General features: G+C 36.2%; 1 protein-coding gene across 2 annotated transcripts in view; it reads left to right on the top strand.

Annotated features, from left to right (window-relative positions):
* LOC109094692 overlaps window positions 1–19,046 on the top strand; it is a 69,449-nt gene that overhangs the window by 14,036 nt on the left and 36,367 nt on the right. For both annotated transcript variants that reach the window (XM_042730373.1, XM_042730372.1), the window contains exon 2: window positions 6,976–7,067. In XM_042730373.1, the coding sequence (XP_042586307.1) occupies window positions 6,976–7,067 (92 nt within the window). The remainder of the gene's footprint in view (window positions 1–6,975; window positions 7,068–19,046) is intronic.

The following is a 19,046-nucleotide window of genomic DNA, read 5'->3' on the forward strand; positions in this document are numbered from 1 at the left end:
AAGTGAAGAAACTGAGCTTCAAAGCTGGAAAAGGCCGTTCCAGGGACCAATGGACAGCGTGTAGAGAGAGAGTTCTTTATAATTGTTACTATGCCACCCCTGCATCCACTCGGACGAGGAGAGTTAAAAAATATACAGTCAGCAGGGATCAGATCAGAAAATGGAGTTAGATCACCAACCTTTATCCAGGATTCTGTGATAACATAAAATCCAAGTTGTGAGATGAGTAAAAGTCATTTAATAAGAGGTCTTATTCACCAAGAAAAGGGCATTTAATAATGCCATCTTCAGTGAAGAAATAATAACAGGAGATGAGGATATTTTTTTCAGCGCGCACAGATTTCTGTGAGTTACTCCCCGAGGTCGGGAGCCAAGGCACGAGAAACAGGGCTCAGGTACAGGGGGAGAACATGACGAAGCCACCGGTATGCCACATCCAGCAGGTGCCAGGTAGTAGAGCATCGTAAAGCTGAAAGCCTGCAGATGAGCTTTCAGCTTTACGATGTTGTAACAGTTACCCTGTTACAAGGGTGAAAGTGTTTATCCCTGCCTCAAGAAGGCAACAAAGAGAGGTTTAGGTAGCATAGATGGAGAGAAAAGGAAGCATGGTGATGGTTTGGGTTGAATGAGGGTGGATAGAGGCTGGAACATATTGTGTTAAAGATGTTTGCAGAGAAGCTCACAGAGGAATCTGTAATGGGGCTTTAGAGGAGAAAACCAGAGTTGTGATGATATATACTTTTTACCTGTGTTGGAATACGCTACCTGTGTCAGATTACACCAGTGGACTTATTTGAAGTTATTGCCTATCTTCACTGCCTGCTGGGACATTGCAAAGACTGGGACTTTCTACAACATTCAGATAAGAAGATTTGCATTACAGACTGTATTTATTTTCTCATACTGCAGTTACACCTTCCATACCTCATTTAGCTAATTTTATTTTATTTTTGTTTTGAGTTTGAGTGTGATATGTTTATTTGTTTGTTTTCAGTATTGAGCTTGGTTATGTGAAATGTGGTTTTGGGTTTCATCAGTATGTTTATTGTTATTGGTATTACTTAGTTTCAATATTTAGTTTGTGTTTTTACTGTATTTTTTGTGTTTTTTATTTATTTTTGAGACTATTATTTGATTTGGTTAATTCATTTTTTTTGTAACTTATAGTCTAGGAAATAAAAGGCGAGATAGTTGCAATGTATCCTCTGCGGTTGCCTCGTTTCCTCCTTCGCTTCCTCCGCGGGATGTTGAGGGGCCACCGGCGGATACATTCCGGGAGAGCCGATTTGAACGACTCATTTGTATTGTTAAAGGAGCAGTCCACATCTAAAGTGTAAGAGTTGGTGAATGTGTTCGCAACAGAGTTGCAGATATCCAAGAGTGCTTGGCAGTCGTAGATTAAAAGCGTGTAGCAGTCTAAAAACAGAGAAGACAACCAGACAAGCAACCACGAGAGCGACAGACGGCTAGCCCAATACACACACACACACACACACACACACACACACACACATATATATATGTATATATATATATATATATTTATTTATACATATAGTAAAACACTTTGTGTGTGTTTATATAGTACTTTATATATGCCCCTAATTAAAAAAATAAATAAAAACAGGAGCACTGTCAAAAAGTAATTTACAGGGGCTTTTTTACCTTTGTAATGGCATTTTTTCAAACTTTATTAAACTTTTATTTCAAATTCAAAAATGGATATTCATAAGCTTTCCCAAAATTTCTAATTAAAACAACCGAATAAGAACAAGTAGAATTAGAAGAATAAGTTACCTATCAAAAGAAATCAATAATAACCAAATTCATTTGTACTACAGAGGTGGAACAGAACAACATAGTCAAGGATGTTTTAAATTCATAATAATGCTATGAGATAAATGTTTTAAATAGAAAATTTTTAATATAGAAATATTGATTGACTGAAATGATTTAAATAACTGAAATGATACTTTAAATATGAAACTATAACTGCCAGTAGTTGGCAGCAAATCGCTGATTTTATTACTGAATCATTCATTCAATTAATTTGCTCAAATGGCTGATTCATTCAGGAACAAAGTAAGTGACAGTCTTTATGAATGGGTAGTTTACTCACTAGATTAGTTTAGAAATGAATGTTCATTCCTAACGAAACACGGCTGGGTTTGCTTGGAGATGTGCAGCGGCTCAGCTGTGACTTTGAAACTATTTCTGTTGACAAAATAGAGAAAATTCAGGCAATACTGTTATAGCTAGATAGACAATGTAAAACACTTAATTTTAACAACTTGTTTACTGAACTGTTCAATGTCTAAATCATAATCACATTTGCAAACTCCCTCAATAATCATTAAAAGCTGTTACTTTCATTTAAAGTGTTTATGCTAAAACTCTTGCCTCTCGCATAGAGATAGTAATTCATAGTTTAATCAAAGAGGACCAAACCGGTTTTATTAAAGGGCGTCACGCGTCTGATAATATGTGTCAACTGTTTCATGTACTTGATTTTGCAGACTCTCTTCTGAGTCCCTGTGTGGTTTTTTCACTTGACGCAGAAAAAGCCTTTGACAGGCTAGAGTGGAGCTATATGTGGGCAGTTCTGCAATGTTTTGGTTTCGGTGAACATTACATTTCTATGATTAAGACACTCTACCACTCACCTGAGGCATCAGTCTTGACTGGTAATATTATCACCCCCCATTCCCTTTACAGTGTGGAACGAGGCAGGGATGTCCACTTTCCCCTTTACTGTTTTGTTTAGCCTTTGAACCACTAGCACAAGCTATTAGGAAACCTGACGTTCCACCGATTAAGATTCATGACCATAATCATATTATTTGGCTGTACGCTGATGACATTATCTTATATTTAGATCATTTTGATATGTCAATAACCAGTATAGTTAAGGAATTTGACAACTTTAGTAGTTTATCGGGGTACAAGATAAACTGGACCAAATCTGCTTTTATGCCAATTAACAATGTTAAGGTTAATTCTCCTATCCCCTTATTCATTCCTATTAAAGATTATTTCATTTATTTGGGTATTACCATATATAAAGAAATTCATAAAATTGCCAGAAACAATTTTAATAATATTTTAGTCAAGATCAGAAGTGATACTCAAAGATGGAATAATCTTAAAGTCTCTCTTCAAGGCAAAATCTCCACCGTCAAAATTAATTTGTTACCTCGGCTTAATTTTCTTTTTTCTATGTTGCCTCTTTCCCCTCCTCCAGGTTACTTTAAGGAGATCAGTACCATACTTTCCCAGTTTATCTGGAATGGTAAACGACCCAGAATAAAACTTGTCACATTGCCTATACTTTCAGGGAGGATTGGCTGTACCAAATTTTGAATTATATTATTTGTCCTTTCAACTTAAGGCTCTTCATATTTGGGTTGATCCTCAATCTTAAAGCTTCACGGAGAGTAATCGAAGCTGAGAAGGTTAAACCACATAGGCTCCAAGATATTTTATTTGCTGGCACAGATAAAAATGATAAAAATAAATTTGGCCTGGTTGTGGCCAATTCTATTAGGATCTGGAAAAGGGTGGAACGCCTGATGGGAGGACCTTTCAAATTTTGTAACAACACACCCTTATGGCACAACTTTAATTTTTTATGTGGAAATCAGACATTTGTCCAGCCCTCTTGGTCTAAATTGGCCATAAAAACATGCTGGGACTTCTATGATAACCAAGGACTTAAGGCTCGTTTCAAGAACTAAGTTTTGTTTACCAGCATCATCATATTTTGTCTTTTTTCAGTTACGTTCTGCTCTCAAGGCCTATGGAGTTCCCGTGTCGTCCCCTATTTCCTCTCATCCTATGTGGGCTTGGAGCCTATTAACTTTGCCAAACAAGCATTTTTGATGTTACCTTGGGTTTTTCTGTAATTCAGTGGCACGTTATTCCTATTTTCTTAGGCGCAGCTGCATGTGGATCGTGAGATGTGTGTGTAGATTGTGCAAGGTGAAAAGGGCAGAACAAAAGTCTCAAAATTAAAATGTATCAAATAGAATTGACTCAGAAGAGAAATGAATGAATGCACATGTGTCACTTCTTTCACAAATGCACATCTTAATCGCTACATGCACAAATTATTGACTGGCCTCAGTGCTGGGGGATGGGGTCTTGTAGCTTTCAGGCCTTTCCACACTGATGTAGAGTCCGGAACATGTTTCTATTTGTACAATGCTGCATGTTCATGTAATTCTCAATTTCACAAACAGAAGTTGATAGGCATTTGGTTGTGAATAGTGATATACATGTGCACATAGGCAGAGTGTGTGTAAGGCTGGGGAAGGCTTAGCCATTAAATTGGACAAAAATGCCCCTGCACAAACAAATATAATCCATTACGTCTGTTGGTAACAAAGTGAATATGAGTAGACAATGTCGTTTGCTGCATTAAATGTACCGTATTTAATTTTTGGCGTTTTTACAGTGTTGCGCATTTTAACCAATCACACACAATTCTGTTGAGCTTAGGAATGCAATGGCCAATCTGAGGCATTCAGTTGAGTCATCATTCAGACTCATCAGTTTTGTTGAGTGCGCGCGCGTTTGCTGACGGAATTCCCGACTCTTGCGAATTCTCTCATCATAAACAACAAAGCGCAGATGTACATATAATATAAGAGATTAATTTAACAGTGTATACAGCCTCAGTGATTATAACGATAGTTTTGTTTTTTTGAGAGTGCTTAAACTCACGATAGATCAATGTAAGTGATAATTGTTGGTGTTTTTATTCAATTGTAATCACGTTATATACAAATTCAGTCCCATTAAACATTTTTTTAGCCTACATGATGCCCATGTCTAGTTCTTGCCTAAAAAGATGGGTTTATGAGGTTTAATACATTTGGCTGCATTTGGCCTTACCCTGGAGTTGGTTCACCCTCTGCCTATGGATGTGCAACATTTATCAAGTTCATGGATAATTTTGCATGCATTTGTAAGTAAACTGGGGACTTCAATTTCATCCCATACACACGGACTAAAGATGACATTTCTCAACACATTAAATACTGCAGCATAAATACCAGTGGATGACAAAAGCCTCATGGACCTGAATAAATGTTGCACATTGATAAATACAACAAAAAAAATAAAATAAATATATAATAGTAATAATTATAAATAAATAGAAAAATAGCCCTGACCACAATAATCCTAAGAACATGCAGCCTTGCCCCCTCAGGGCTGAACTGAATCAACATTGAATTGATGCAAGCTGAATAGTAGAGGTGTTTATAGCTGAATTTAATTTGTTTCATAATGAATGACCTTTGCACAGTGTTTGAACTGAACTGAATCAACACTGAAGTGACTGTAGCTGAATAATGACACTTGCCACAGCTGTTGTACAACAAAATGTGGTGTCATTTCTGAAGTTTCTATTATTGATTCTGCTACTTTCCTGTTTAATACTGTAAAGCTGCGTTGTATTGTATCTCTATAGTATTGACTTAATGGTTTGAAGGCTTGCCGGAGTTTAACTTTGTTGCAAATGTTTCTGTATGTCTTCTGCTTCTTTGGGCCAGAGAACTTGGTTAAATCCTCTTTTGTCTTTCTAGGATTAGAACAGACTCAGAATGTGCTGTATCTGTTGTTGTCTCACTGGATGAAGACTCTGAATGTAGTGTGTCTGTTCATGTCTTCTCCCTTATAGTCTGGCTGTGTCATTGTTATTATTTTATGGTTTCATACCACTCAGGCTGGAGACTCAAAATGTTGTATCTGCTGTTGTCTATTACCACTCTACTTCCACTATTACCAGTGTCTCTCTGGAAAAAATGGGGACACAGAATTGTTTTTATTTGTTAATGTCTCTCCAGTCACAGGCTTGATTTAGAACAAGGAGTGTCTGTTGAAAGCATACATTTATCCCTTTCCAATGAGGATGAGATTGAAATTTGGTGCTTCTCCATTCCAGTGCTGTGATTGGCTGCTGGCATCAGATGGTTCACATAGTGTGGCCTACCCTTCTTTCGCCCTGTGGATCTCACTTGTATAATCTAAAACACTACAGTCTGAAGAATTACAGTCTCGGATGAAGGACAAACAGAATAAGTGTGAATTATAAGTGCAAGTTAATGCCAATGTTGTGTGAAATTACATCATTAAAGGTTGACTTTTTATGCCCCCTTTGACAAGATGTAAAATATAAAATAGTGTATATGTGAAGTTTTAGCTTATGTTTGTTTGTTTTTAGTTTCTGTTTCTGCACTTTTACACTGTTTTGATATCTAAACATGTAGGAGACTTAACAGATTTTTCCCCAGGACATTTCCTTCAAAAATAAGTTAACCACAGTGTCCGCAGCGGCTCAGAAGGAGGGAGACTTTTTGGAGACTCCTTTGTTTGCTGGTGCATCCCAACACATGACACTTGTAATGGGTCTTTGGAGCTGGCAAACAGTAATGGCAGACTGCTGCTTCTCACTCAGGGCTCTGTCTATGCAAATAGGGCAGAGATTGTCACAAATGGGCAGGGATTTCTTCCTACGATGACGTGTACGTAGGGAGAATCTGGACTCTCTTGTTCTGAGAGACTGTTTATGATTTATTGGGATTGTATAAAAATGAGTGGGTGGATTTTCACCATTACAGGCTGGTTGATTTCTCACACTGTGGCCACACAACTGTTTTCAAACACATTATAAAAGTGATTTTTGCATAACAGGTCCACTTTAAAATACATGACAATTCACTAAATAAGTAGTTTAGGTTAATCTTAATCTCTTAATGTCTTAATGTATCCATGTACCCTAGTGTGGTTTAATTGTGCTAACTTATTTATCAAACAACTATTATAAACGTGATTATATTGAAATTCTTGTTTAGAATACTGAATTGTCAAGTTATTATGAACTAAGGCTACATTTTTACTAGCATACTTAAGTTCATGACCATCAGTTGCATTTCTGAAAGTCATTTAAAACAGTATTCTTATATTTTTCAGAACAAGAAAAGACATATCCAGAGAACAAGGAGTCCATTACGGTACACCCGCCCCTATCGGCCAAGGTTTGAAGGGAAAAACCTGCATTCACGGTAAGGATATGTAAAAAGAAAAAAAAAAGAAAAAAAGATTAAGGCTGAATACAGATCTGGGTATGTGCTAATCAAACCTGTTTCTGGAGAGCCACTGTCTGGCAGAGTTTAGCTCCAACCCTAATTAAACACACCTGAACCAGTTAATCAAAGTCTTCAGACCATGCCCACATGTACACAGGTATTTTTATAAACAGAGTTTTTCCTTCTTGCTTTTCACTTGAAAACGCAAAAGCATGCTACGAAGCACTGTCAAAAGCATGCTAAACCAACAGGTGGCGATATAATCTCATCCGTAAAGCCTGAAAAAGTTTCCAGTTGGCAGAAACAAGCCAAAATCTCCGGTTTCGCAGTCTACATGATAACACTGAATCCAGAGTTTTTGAAAATCTTCACCCTGGCAAGAGTTAAAAAAAAAAATGTTCGGTTTCAGTTACCTGTTGATGCATTTGCATATGGACGAACGGCCAAACCACAAAGAAAAAGCTGTGGTTTTGAAAATACCCACGTTCATGTGGACAGGGCCTCAGACTCACTAGAAACTTCCAGGCAAGTGTGTTAGAACTATTGCAGGATATTGGCCCTCCAGGAGTAGGATTGGACAACTCTGATGCAGATTTTGATAAAGAAAAAGAGAAGATACAGACATGTTTTTGTTTTTTACAGACATGTTTTTACTTTATTGTCAGTCATTTGTTGTGCTGTTATGTAAAGAGTTCATCTTTTTTTTCTCCATTTGTTTATTGTCACCATTCTTGAGGTTTGTGTGCCAAATATTGAGGCCTAGAGTATGTTCACTTGCTTAAATCTATATCTTGGAGTTCTTAGTCTTGTAGGATGCTTTATAAACAAAGACGTATTAGGTTATGCATTATGGATTTTATAACATTTTACTTTGTTCGTGATACCATCATTATAATTTTATTCAAGTAAACTGATTTAGTCCATGAGAAATGAGGAATGTTTGTCATTTGTAAATAAACATAAAAATGTAGTGACTTTTTTACACTTTTCTTTTTTCATCCAGGAAACATAAAAATAAATAAAAAATCTCTACAACATTATTGTTATAGTTGCTGTGACAAGAATTTTTCTATTAGAATAAATAAATAAATAAAATTTTAAAACCTATTCTTTCTGTTCAACCTCCGAGTAACTCCGGTGAGGCTTACTTGTCCGATGCTGTGAGTATCAAACTTAAGCAACCTTGGTTTTTTTTCGACCAGCAAGATTTTTATTTTTATTTTCTGTTCACAAGGCTTATCCGTCGGATGCTGCGAGTATTGAACTTCCGTCAGATGTTACACTTCAAATTTAGTTTAGTCTGTCCATTAGCCGGTAGAGCTCACCTGTAGCCTCACCACGATGCTTTAACCTGTTAACCTGCACCCCCCATTTTGAGACTCACAGCTGAAAATGACCTACCTAAATTAAAATTGTAACCCTTCCTCACAACATTATGCTACACACACAGTTTTGGTGTCCTTGGAAAGAAGACCCTTTGGGCTTTACTATCCATCATGCAGAGTTGATAATGCTCAAAAAGATAAAATGTTATAGACACTGAAGTGCCTTGAGAAAAAAATTGTACCACACTAATTTTTTTTTTTTTTTCATATACAAATACATGAAATCATTCCTGTAGCAATCCAGAAAAGTAATGTTTAATAGGAAAAAAAGAATTATTTGTGCAAAAAGCCGATCGCTACTCTCCCATCAGATGACAGGCACGTCAGAGTGTGTGTCATGTGGGCTCTCCCTCCCTCTCTGAGCCTGCTTCTGCCTCATCTTCAGTGGAAGAAGGGGAGAGTGGGGTAAGTTAACCCACCCCTGTTCTTGGCAACTGTACACTTTTACTGTCATGTGACGATGTATTTTGGAACCACCCATCATTTCTGCCAGACTGTGATAAGGAGAACACACGGGAGGAGTGGAAAGAACCCGTTTACTAAATATTTTTGGGTTCTCAAAGTTATAACAGATGTAATGGTTGTTACTTCAAAGCAAATTTATCCAGGTCTAAAAATATTTATTATACATATAGATGATTTAGCAATAAAATCATGCCAGTCATTTAGCTAAATATTAGTCTGAATTGGTAAGCTACAGTAGATATTTTTCCCAAAATGTCAGCTAAGGGGAAAAGTGAGACAAAAAGAAGTGGGGTAAATTGAGTCAGCATTTTAACTTACCCCACCATAAGGCACTGTAGTTAAGTTAAATCTCTGAATTATAAACTGATGTTTTAATGTGATATTACTGGTTTAGTTGATCATATTGTAGTTTATTTGATAGGGACAGAGTACAAGTGGACCAAATCCTTCTCTGATAAGAACTAGAAAATGCTTTTCACATTATAATCAGATATATCTTTCCACCTGTAGTCACTAATTCTCTGTTTAGTCTGTTTTTAGGAAGGCTACAACTTTGGTGTTCAACATATTTTAGAAATGCAAACAATTAAATACTGAAATTTAAACCTCATTTGGTTGGTTTTATGTTGTTAAAGTTAACTTTATGAAAAGAAATATGACTGTTTGTAAGAGAAAATTATTAAATTAGTTTTTATATTGTTATTTATTTCACATGGGTTTGAATCAGATTCGGTCAGATGGTCATTTTACACCCAGATGGTGCATCTGACCCACTGACTCGACTCGGGTCAACTTACCCCAAACCCGGGGCAAACTGAGCCATGGGAACACTTTTTATAAGTAACCATATTTTTAGAACCCTTTGTCATTTAAAATGATAGGAATACTTTCATTATGATAGGATAGATACTTTGATTGTACTTCGGCGTCATTTTCCCTTATCTTGACAACCACAATAGTAAAAAAATGGTTAATCTTGTCCCACTCTCCCCTATAAGTATGAGACATTTAATTTAATATTTTACAGCATAAATCTATATTATACACACTAATAAACAACACATTTAGAACATTTATATTATTTTTAAACTATGTATAGGCCTACTATTAATATTGTTGCAATAAAATAATGTGTTATAGATTACATGTATCAAGACAAGTGTTTATAATGTGAAATATACTTAATTACAAGAATTAAAGTGTGACAAACTTCTAAATATTCTATATGATGATTTACCTGCTGGAGCTTTGAATTCATGTTTGCAATGCTGAACTGCCTTTAGCAGCCTCCCTTCGCTCTTCAAGTGTGCCAACAATAGTGGATTTTTATTTTATTTAATTTTTTTATGTTAGATCTGATCGGGTATAATAATTTTATTAGACATTCTAATTCTAAGAACGTGGATATTTTGGATACTTTTTTATCACAAACTACCAACTGACTAATACAGCGAATCATCCACTGACTGTAATGTGGATTGTAATGCATCTACCTGTTAATGAACGAGCTCCAGGGACTATGGTCTCTACTCCAGACAGCACCAAACAGATTGTGAGTGATGTGAAAAAGGATCATCACCTTCAAGTCAACCTTGCTAAGACAGAATGTTCGTGATCTCAGACAACTCAGCACTTTATCACAACCTCTCTATACAGTTAGGTTCATCAACCATAACTCCTTCCAAGACAGCCAGGAACCTTGGAGTTGTGATGGATGATCACTTAAGCGTCACAGACCATATTGCTACAATGGCCCGGTCCTGCAGGTTTGCCTTATACAACATTAGGAAGATTAGACCCTTGCTATATGCACTGTGCTAGACTAAGTGAGACTTGTCACAGCACTTGTATATTGTTGCTCTCTAATTGGTCTGATTGCTTTTACTTTGTAAGTCGCTTTGGATAAAAGCGTCTGCTAAATGACTAAATGTAAATGTAAATGGCTCCCTTCAAGAAGCAGTGTGTGTGAGAGAGAGATTTTGATTTTTAAAATCTTTATTAAGCATACATTTAAATTATTTCACTTCTCATTTTATAATATCACCAAATAGTAAGTTATCATTTTCAACTTTACAGAGTACTTCTCCATTTGTCCAAATCATTTCAAAATCCAGTAGATTTTTCATACAACAATAAAAAGAAAAACCATGTTTAATTCTTGTTTTTACAAGTCCTTTAAAAACCTTCACTATATTACAATCATTTCCAAAATTAATATTCTGTTTCCTACTTAAATAAATAGACATCTTTGCTTGACCCATAATAAAATTCAGCAAACGCCCCACTCTTTTCTTTACTTTAGACTCCTTAAAACCATAAATAAATACTGTTACACTGAATGTTTCATTGAAGCCATCAAAAATCATTGTCAGCACTTCAAACAGAGATTGTAACCTTTTACAATGAATAAAACAATGAAATAGTTTCTCTCTGCCCACAAAAATTACAACTGTCTATTACTTGGGGATTCAAAATAGAAATGAATGCATTAACTGCAACAATGCCATGAAAAATCCTCCACTGCAAATCTCCAATACATTTTGTCAATGGTGGCTTGTATAACGTACCCCACATTGGTTAAAAATTAGAAGCGATACATAACTGACTTCACCATGGAGTATCAGAACGATGTACCAACTGTTTTTTTGTTCAACACCTTTACACATACTTTATAAAAATATTTTCCACAAGTAAACTTAATGTTTCTATCCTTCAAATTGTTTGATACCATTAAAGGACAATCCATTTCCGTGTCTGGTAAATCCGGAGAAATCATCATTGCTGGAAAATTGTCTTCTGCTTCTGGTCTTTGTTGCAATAATGAATAATCATATAGAAGCATCCTTTCTTCTTCAGATAACGAACTTCGACATTTTTCCAACATCTGTCCAACTATTCGTTCAGAACGAAGTCCAAGTTTATGAGTCAGTGCAACAATATTACTTAAATCCCTTCCAGCCACTTCCACCAAGTCCTTCATTATTATGATCTGTGCATTTTTCATTTTTTGTTCAAACCATGATGATATCTCACAAGACAAATTGTGATATCTCACAACCAAAATCAATGGTTCTAACAACAACCAATATAAAGATTTTTTCTTCAATACCTTGTTATTTTCATCAAACACCATGATTTCCGAACTCCTTCATAAAAAAAAAGAAATTACTTTCCAGTCAATTCTCTTACAATCTGTCCAACATTATTCCAAGACAAATTCTGATACAATATTTTTTTTTTATAAATTGCAGTCTAAACGCTGTTTTCCGGCTTTCAAGATGTATTAGGCCTTGTCCTCCCCCTCTAAAGGAAGATACAATACACTTTTAGGAAGCCAATGTAATTTATCCCCCAAAAAAATTAACAATAGAAGTTTGAATCTTTTCTAACAATCCTACCGGATTTTCCCCATTATCGCATTATCTCCTAAAACGCCCCCAAATATTTAAAACCATCCTTTGTCCATAACATTTCACCTGGCAAATTTGGTTTTTCAGCTTGCCAGTTCCCTACTAACATAGCTGAACTCTTTGACCAATTAATCTTTGAAGAGGAGATTTTACCAAAATCCTCAACATTTTTTATTAGTCTATTAACATCTTCTTGGTCATTGATTAAAACCACTATATCATCAGCATAAGCTGACAACTTTACTGACATATAACTACTATCAAATTTAAAACCACAAATATTCTCTCTTATTTGATTTAAAAATGGTTCCAATGCAATTGAATATAACATTCCAGACTTTGAACATCCCTGTCTTATTCCTCTTTCAACCTTAAAAGGAAAACTCAAGCCACCATTGATCTTCAGTATGCTTTCAATGTCCTCATAAAGGACCTTTATCATATCGATAAAACCAGGAGGAAAACCAAAAGCTTTAAAAGTATCCCACAAATAACAGAGTTCCACACGGTCAAAGGCCTTCTCCTGGTCTAATGAAATCAGAACAAATTTTAAGCCAAAAATCCTTGAAACCTACCAAAACATCTCTGATCAGTGAAATATTATCAACAATTGATCTTTTGGGTATACAGTATGACTCATCTATATGTATTATCATTCCCATCACTTTTTTTAATAGATTAGCCAAAGTTTTGGATAAGATTTTATAATCGGAACATAATAATGCTACTGGTCTCCAATTTTTGATTTCTTTCAAATCACCTTTTTTTGGGAGCAGGGTTAAGACTGCCTTTTTACAACTTTGTGGCAGCTGTCCTCCATTCAAACTTTCATTCAAAACTTCAAGTAAATCATCTCCCCAAATCTCCCAATATGCCTTATAAAAATAAACAGGAAGACCATCAATTCCTGGTGCCTTGCCATTTTTAAAACTTTGTAATGAAATGTGCATCTCCTCTTTTGACAAAGGTTTCATCAATTCTTCAAAAGATTCTTTAGGCACCTGAGGAAGATCTTTATAAAATTTTTGTGCCAGAAAAACATTTTCTTCATGCCCACTTGCATAGAGCTCTTCATAAAAATTAACTGCTCTTCTGCGTATATCAGATATTTTTGTGAGTTCCTTCCCATCAATAGATCTTAAACAATGAATTAACCAACACTGACCATTTTTCTTTTCCATGCCGAAAAAAAAATCTGGACGGGGCATCCATTTCAGATATATTCTGAAATCTTGATCTCACCAAAGCCCCTTGTGCTCTGACTCCTAATAGATCAGCCAAAACTGTTTTTTTTTTTCTTTTTCAATGATTTAAAATGATCTTGATCTCCTATGGAGTCACATAAATTCTGAAACTCCACAATATTAACTTCTAAATTTTGAATATACCCAACAATGTCCTTTGTTACATTGAAAGCATATTGATTACAAAACACTTCTATTTGAATTTTTCCAACATTCCACCATTGTTTTAATGAACTGAAATTTTCTTTTTGTAATTTCCATTTTGCCCCCCCCCCAAAAAAAAAAACTAAAATTATTTTTAAAATTAAAATCTTCAACATGTGCACAATTAAAATGCCAATACACACTCTTATTTCTTATAGAATTGATATAAACAGAAGTAATCACCATAGAATGGTCTGAAAAACCTACTGGACATACATGACAACTTTTAAAACACTGAGATTGAAAATTATAACAATAAAATCTATCCAACCTTGCTAAAGCAATGTGATTTTCTCTTACATGTGCCCATGTATACTGTCTTATATTATTATGCAGATTTCTCCAAATATCACAAAGTTCATTTGATATAATGAGTTCTAACATTCTTCGCCTTGAAGGGCCATGAGGCTCCAGATGATTCCTATCATTATCACTGTCAGTACAGTTAAAATCTCCACCAAGTATCAAATAATGATCTTCACATTGCTAAACTGTATTAGCAAGCGTATCTAAAAATCATTCTTTCAGATGCATTTACTGGAGCATACACGTTAATCAATTCAAGTGTTATCTTTTCATATTTTGCTGTAACTTTTAATAATCTTCCTTCTATTATTTGTTCTATCTTACATGATTCTGGTAGAATATTCCTTAAATAAAATTCCAACTCCTGCACTAAAAACAGTTTTATGACTAAGACAGATATGACCATCCCATTCTTTTTGCCACTCAACTACATTATCTGGTGTAGTATGAGTTTCTTGAACAAATGCTATATCCATATTTTTCATTTTCAAAACATCATATAATTGTGCTCTTTTAGCAGCATCTCTCGCTCCATTTAAATGAATGGATGAGATTTTAAAATTACTCATTAGGAGAGAGTAAACCAAAAAGCACAAACCAAGCACATTTTTTATTATTCCACCATTTGATCATTTTCATTTTGACTTAGTCTAGAGCTCAATCTTTGTACTATTTTTTTCAGCCGATACACGTCTGGACAGTAGACAGTTTTCCCCTCTTTGTCTCATCAAAAATCTGGCTGATTCAATAAACAACGTTTGATCAGAGAAATATTCACTGACTTCAACATTCCGCCTTCCCTTAGTAGACTGCAGAAAACTTCCCACTTTTTTCAGACTATAACCATTAAAATCTTTCTTCATATTCACATTAGTGAATGAATCAGAAGATTCTCTCTAACTTGTCCGAACCTGATATGTCATCAGCACTGTAAGATTCTCCACAAGCCCCAATTTCCTTAGTTGCATCAATATTCTGCATTTTTTTCTTTGATTTAGGCACCACCTCACATTGATTTGTTTTTCTCTTAATTGTTGGAACTTTAAAGATCATTTCATCATCTCTGAGCTGTTATCCTTCTAGCTCAATTAGATCAATATCTTCACTTTCCTGTGTTTCCTTCATATTTCCCTCTACACTTTCATTCACTTCCTTGTCCATAGTTATTTCTTTCTCAGGCTCTTTCCTGTTGTCATCACTCACAATCATCCGCCCTTTCCACAGTAGCATTATTTTAAATTTCTTTTTCTGGACATGAACGCAATAGATGTCCTTCTTTGCCACACCCATAACACTTGAAGTGTTCAGTTGATGCAAAAATCAAATAAATAAATTCATCGATCTTGAACTTCAGAACAATATTCAATTCCTCTACACCACTCAGTACCATGTATACTTGTCTCCTAAACGAAACAACATGTTTCAACAATGGGGATTTACAGCCTAGAGTGATCTTTTTTATGGCTTGAAACAATCTGGCCATGTCTTGAAAGTTCCCTTTCTATAATTTCATCTTTAATGAAAGGAGGCACATTTGACAACAATACCTTCTTTGCTGGATTGATGAGAGGAAACACTTTCATAAAGCTATCATTCAATGTTATTCCTTTTTCAACAACCTCATTTACTTTGTCAATTGTTTCTAAAAACAAGACGACCGTCCTGTTCATCCTTGATGCAGACTATATACTGTTATATCTAACAACATTTCCAATCGCTATACTAACTTCCTTCACTGAGTTCTCAACACCAACTGGCACTTTAACTCCATGTTGGCGAGTTAGCTGTTCAAAACCTGCGCCCCCCGAGCTAGCCATGGCCGCCAGTTAAAAATAACTGGCTACCCCCCCCACCCCAAACTCACCTTTCCCTCTACAATCACTTACACACCACACCAACAAAATATAGCAACAAAACACACATAAAAAAGTAACAGTTGAGAAAAAGTTGAGAAAAAAGCTTCAGTCACACTCTGATTCACTCTCCACTCGCTCCACAAACGCCCACGCATGCGCAAACGCGGAAAGAGAGAGAGAGAGAGAGAGAGAGAGAGAGAGAGAGAGAGATGGCAACAGGAGAAGGCAACATAGACAAGAGCAATTAGTACAAGGAAGTCTATTGTCACGAATACAATACTAATGTTGACAGTGCTGAGATGTCAGTAACCATTTATTAAGATGAAACTGAAAATAACCTAAAGTATGTAATCTTCTAATTATTGATGGGATGGAGTTCCATTCCCTTGCAGCTTTGACTGAAAATACAGACTGACTGAATTTACATCTTTTGAGAGGAATAATACAGTCCCCTCTTTCCCCACCCCTTGTAGATCGGTGAGCAGTTGTTCTAATATTCACAAACTGTTTTAGTGGTGAAGTCAGGCTGTGTATAGTCTTAAACAGTAGACAAATATGTACATAACTGATCAAGTTATCCCAACTTTGCAAATTCTATTTTTTAGGAAACTGAACTGATTTCCTATCAAGAGTTTTTAGTGATTGTTTATACAAAGACTGGTTTCAGAGTAGTTATACTAGCTTGCGACCAAGTAGTTAAACAATAAGTAATATCAGAAATAATCATGGAATGCACATGCATCAAAGCGGCCTCAGACGACATATAATCACGAATAAATCTAAAATTTGATAGACTAAATCTGACCCGGTTACAGACCTTTTTTACCTGAGCCTTACATGAAATTTTGGAATCAATGAAAATACAGAGGAACTTAAGATTGTAATCTTTTCCCTGATACAAAAACATCTGGCACTACACTTAAACTATTAGATTTGGTAAAGGACATACTCACTATTTTAGAGATGTTTAACTGTAAACAGCATTTTTCTAGCCAAACTAAGACATGAACCAGGGTTTGTGTAAGTTAATTTGCAACTTGTGACACACTACTTCCGTGTATATAAATAACAGTGTCATCCGCATACATTTGAATGTTAGTGTTACGACACACAGATGGAAGATTATTGATGTACAATGCAAAAAGTAAAGGACCCAGAATAGATCCTTGAGGAACACCAGTGGATATACTAAGGGGGGCTGACTTATAATTCTGTATACTAACATACTGTGTGCGACCTGACAAATATGATTCAATCCATCTTAAAGTATGTGGAGAAAAAATAAAACAATAATTTAGACATAAGAATTCTGTGGTTTACGGTGTCAAAGGCCTTCCTGAGGTCAAGAAACACAGCCCCAACAACCCCTCCTTTATCTAATAGAGACTTGACTTTTTCAGTGAAGTAGCAATTTGCCATCTCAGTTGAATAGTTGCTCTGAAGCCAAACTGCATTGGATGTAAAGCACAAGAACTATTATTCAAATGATTAGTGATTTGCGCAGCCATCAATTTCTCTGCAACATTTGAGACTACAGGCAAAATACTAATAGGTCTACAATTACTAGCAGAGTGAAGATCGGCACTTTTGAATAAAGGCACAATAACAGAAAAAAAATGCCCCTTGTCGATTGGCTAATAGGGCCCAATCTGCTCAATGCTGCATAACATCTCAAAGGTCTGTGGCTTTGGCAGTGTTTCTGTTAAAATATACTCTATTGGGAGTGTCTGCCCGGCGCTGAGAGTTGCTCCTGTTGGAGGCCCCAGGTCGGATGGCCCAAAACACACTGCTCCTCATTTTTTCGGTTGGTAGGGGTTACCAGTCTGATTTACATTTACATTTATGCATTTAGCAGACACTTTTATCCAATGCGATTTACAGTGCATTCAGACTACACATTCTTTTACCAGTATGTGTGTTCCCTGGGAATTGAACCCACAACCTTTTGCGCTGCTAACGCAGTGCTCTACCACTGAGCCACAGGAACCCTCCTGTTCTGATGCTGTGAGCTGCTCCTATCAAGAAGTTACATGATCCCTCCTGATCAGGCTTCCCAAATTATGCTGTTCCTAATCCATCAGCTGGTAGGGATCATCCACCTAGTGTTGTGAGCTGTTCCTGTTGAAGGTTGCGTGGGCCCTCCTGGTCAAAAGACTAGACTTTCCCAAAACATCAGTCTTTTTCGATTTGTCGGGTGGCTGTCCTTTGCTCAGTTGCTTTTTGGGGGTACTCTGGGTTCGGGCCGAATTTCGAGCTTGGAGCCCTCCACTCGGTCAGCATGGCAAATACGCATGACCTTTACTCCATTTAATATAAGTAAATGTGAACTTGTGTAATAATGTTTTATTGACAAAGTTAACAAAGGGAGGAGCACATTAAGATAATTAACCTAATTAACACGAGAGGAGCATATTTAGTAATCACATCAGTAAACAAGATATGAGGTATATATACACATCAGACTTACCTCTGTTCTATGACAGTTTTCCAGAATCCCTCCACCACCCCATCTCCTCACATCTCACCCTGGGGGAGAAATACACATTACCTTTACTCCATTCATTATATGTGTGAGCTTGTAAAACACTTAAAACACACACAGTAAGATCTGACCCCATTTTAAACCTTGTAGCCCAACCGATTTGGCTGATCATTACAAGAGTAGAAGATCTTCTGACCCTGTTAGTTTGCCCTTTGAGTTTGCACTGGGCATGGTGAAAACATCTCTACACCCTAGACCAAAGTATGTTCCTAAGGTTCCCACTAATGTGGTGTGATCTACAGTGCTGCAGGCCTTTGCCCTCCCCCCTTTTGGACAATGGACCAGTAGAAGATAAATTTGCTATGTCCAATCAGCACATTGGATGATTAGACCCACAGAGCTGCCCTGTGGTTAAATTATGATCAGTTGTTTGTGTGCTTCGGGGGAACCTAGATGATAGTCCCCAGCAAACAAGTAGAGAATGAACATGTGGATAACCAAGGCTATTTATCTTGTATATGAAGCCTTTACCTATGACTATCAGAGACAATTGCACAAGAAGTATGGCAGCTTTCAAAGCCTTGGTGTCAGGAGTATCCCTGC

The sequence above is a fragment of the Cyprinus carpio genome, chromosome B8 (assembly GCF_018340385.1).
Source record: "Cyprinus carpio isolate SPL01 chromosome B8, ASM1834038v1, whole genome shotgun sequence".
NCBI lineage: Eukaryota > Metazoa > Chordata > Actinopteri > Cypriniformes > Cyprinidae > Cyprinus > Cyprinus carpio.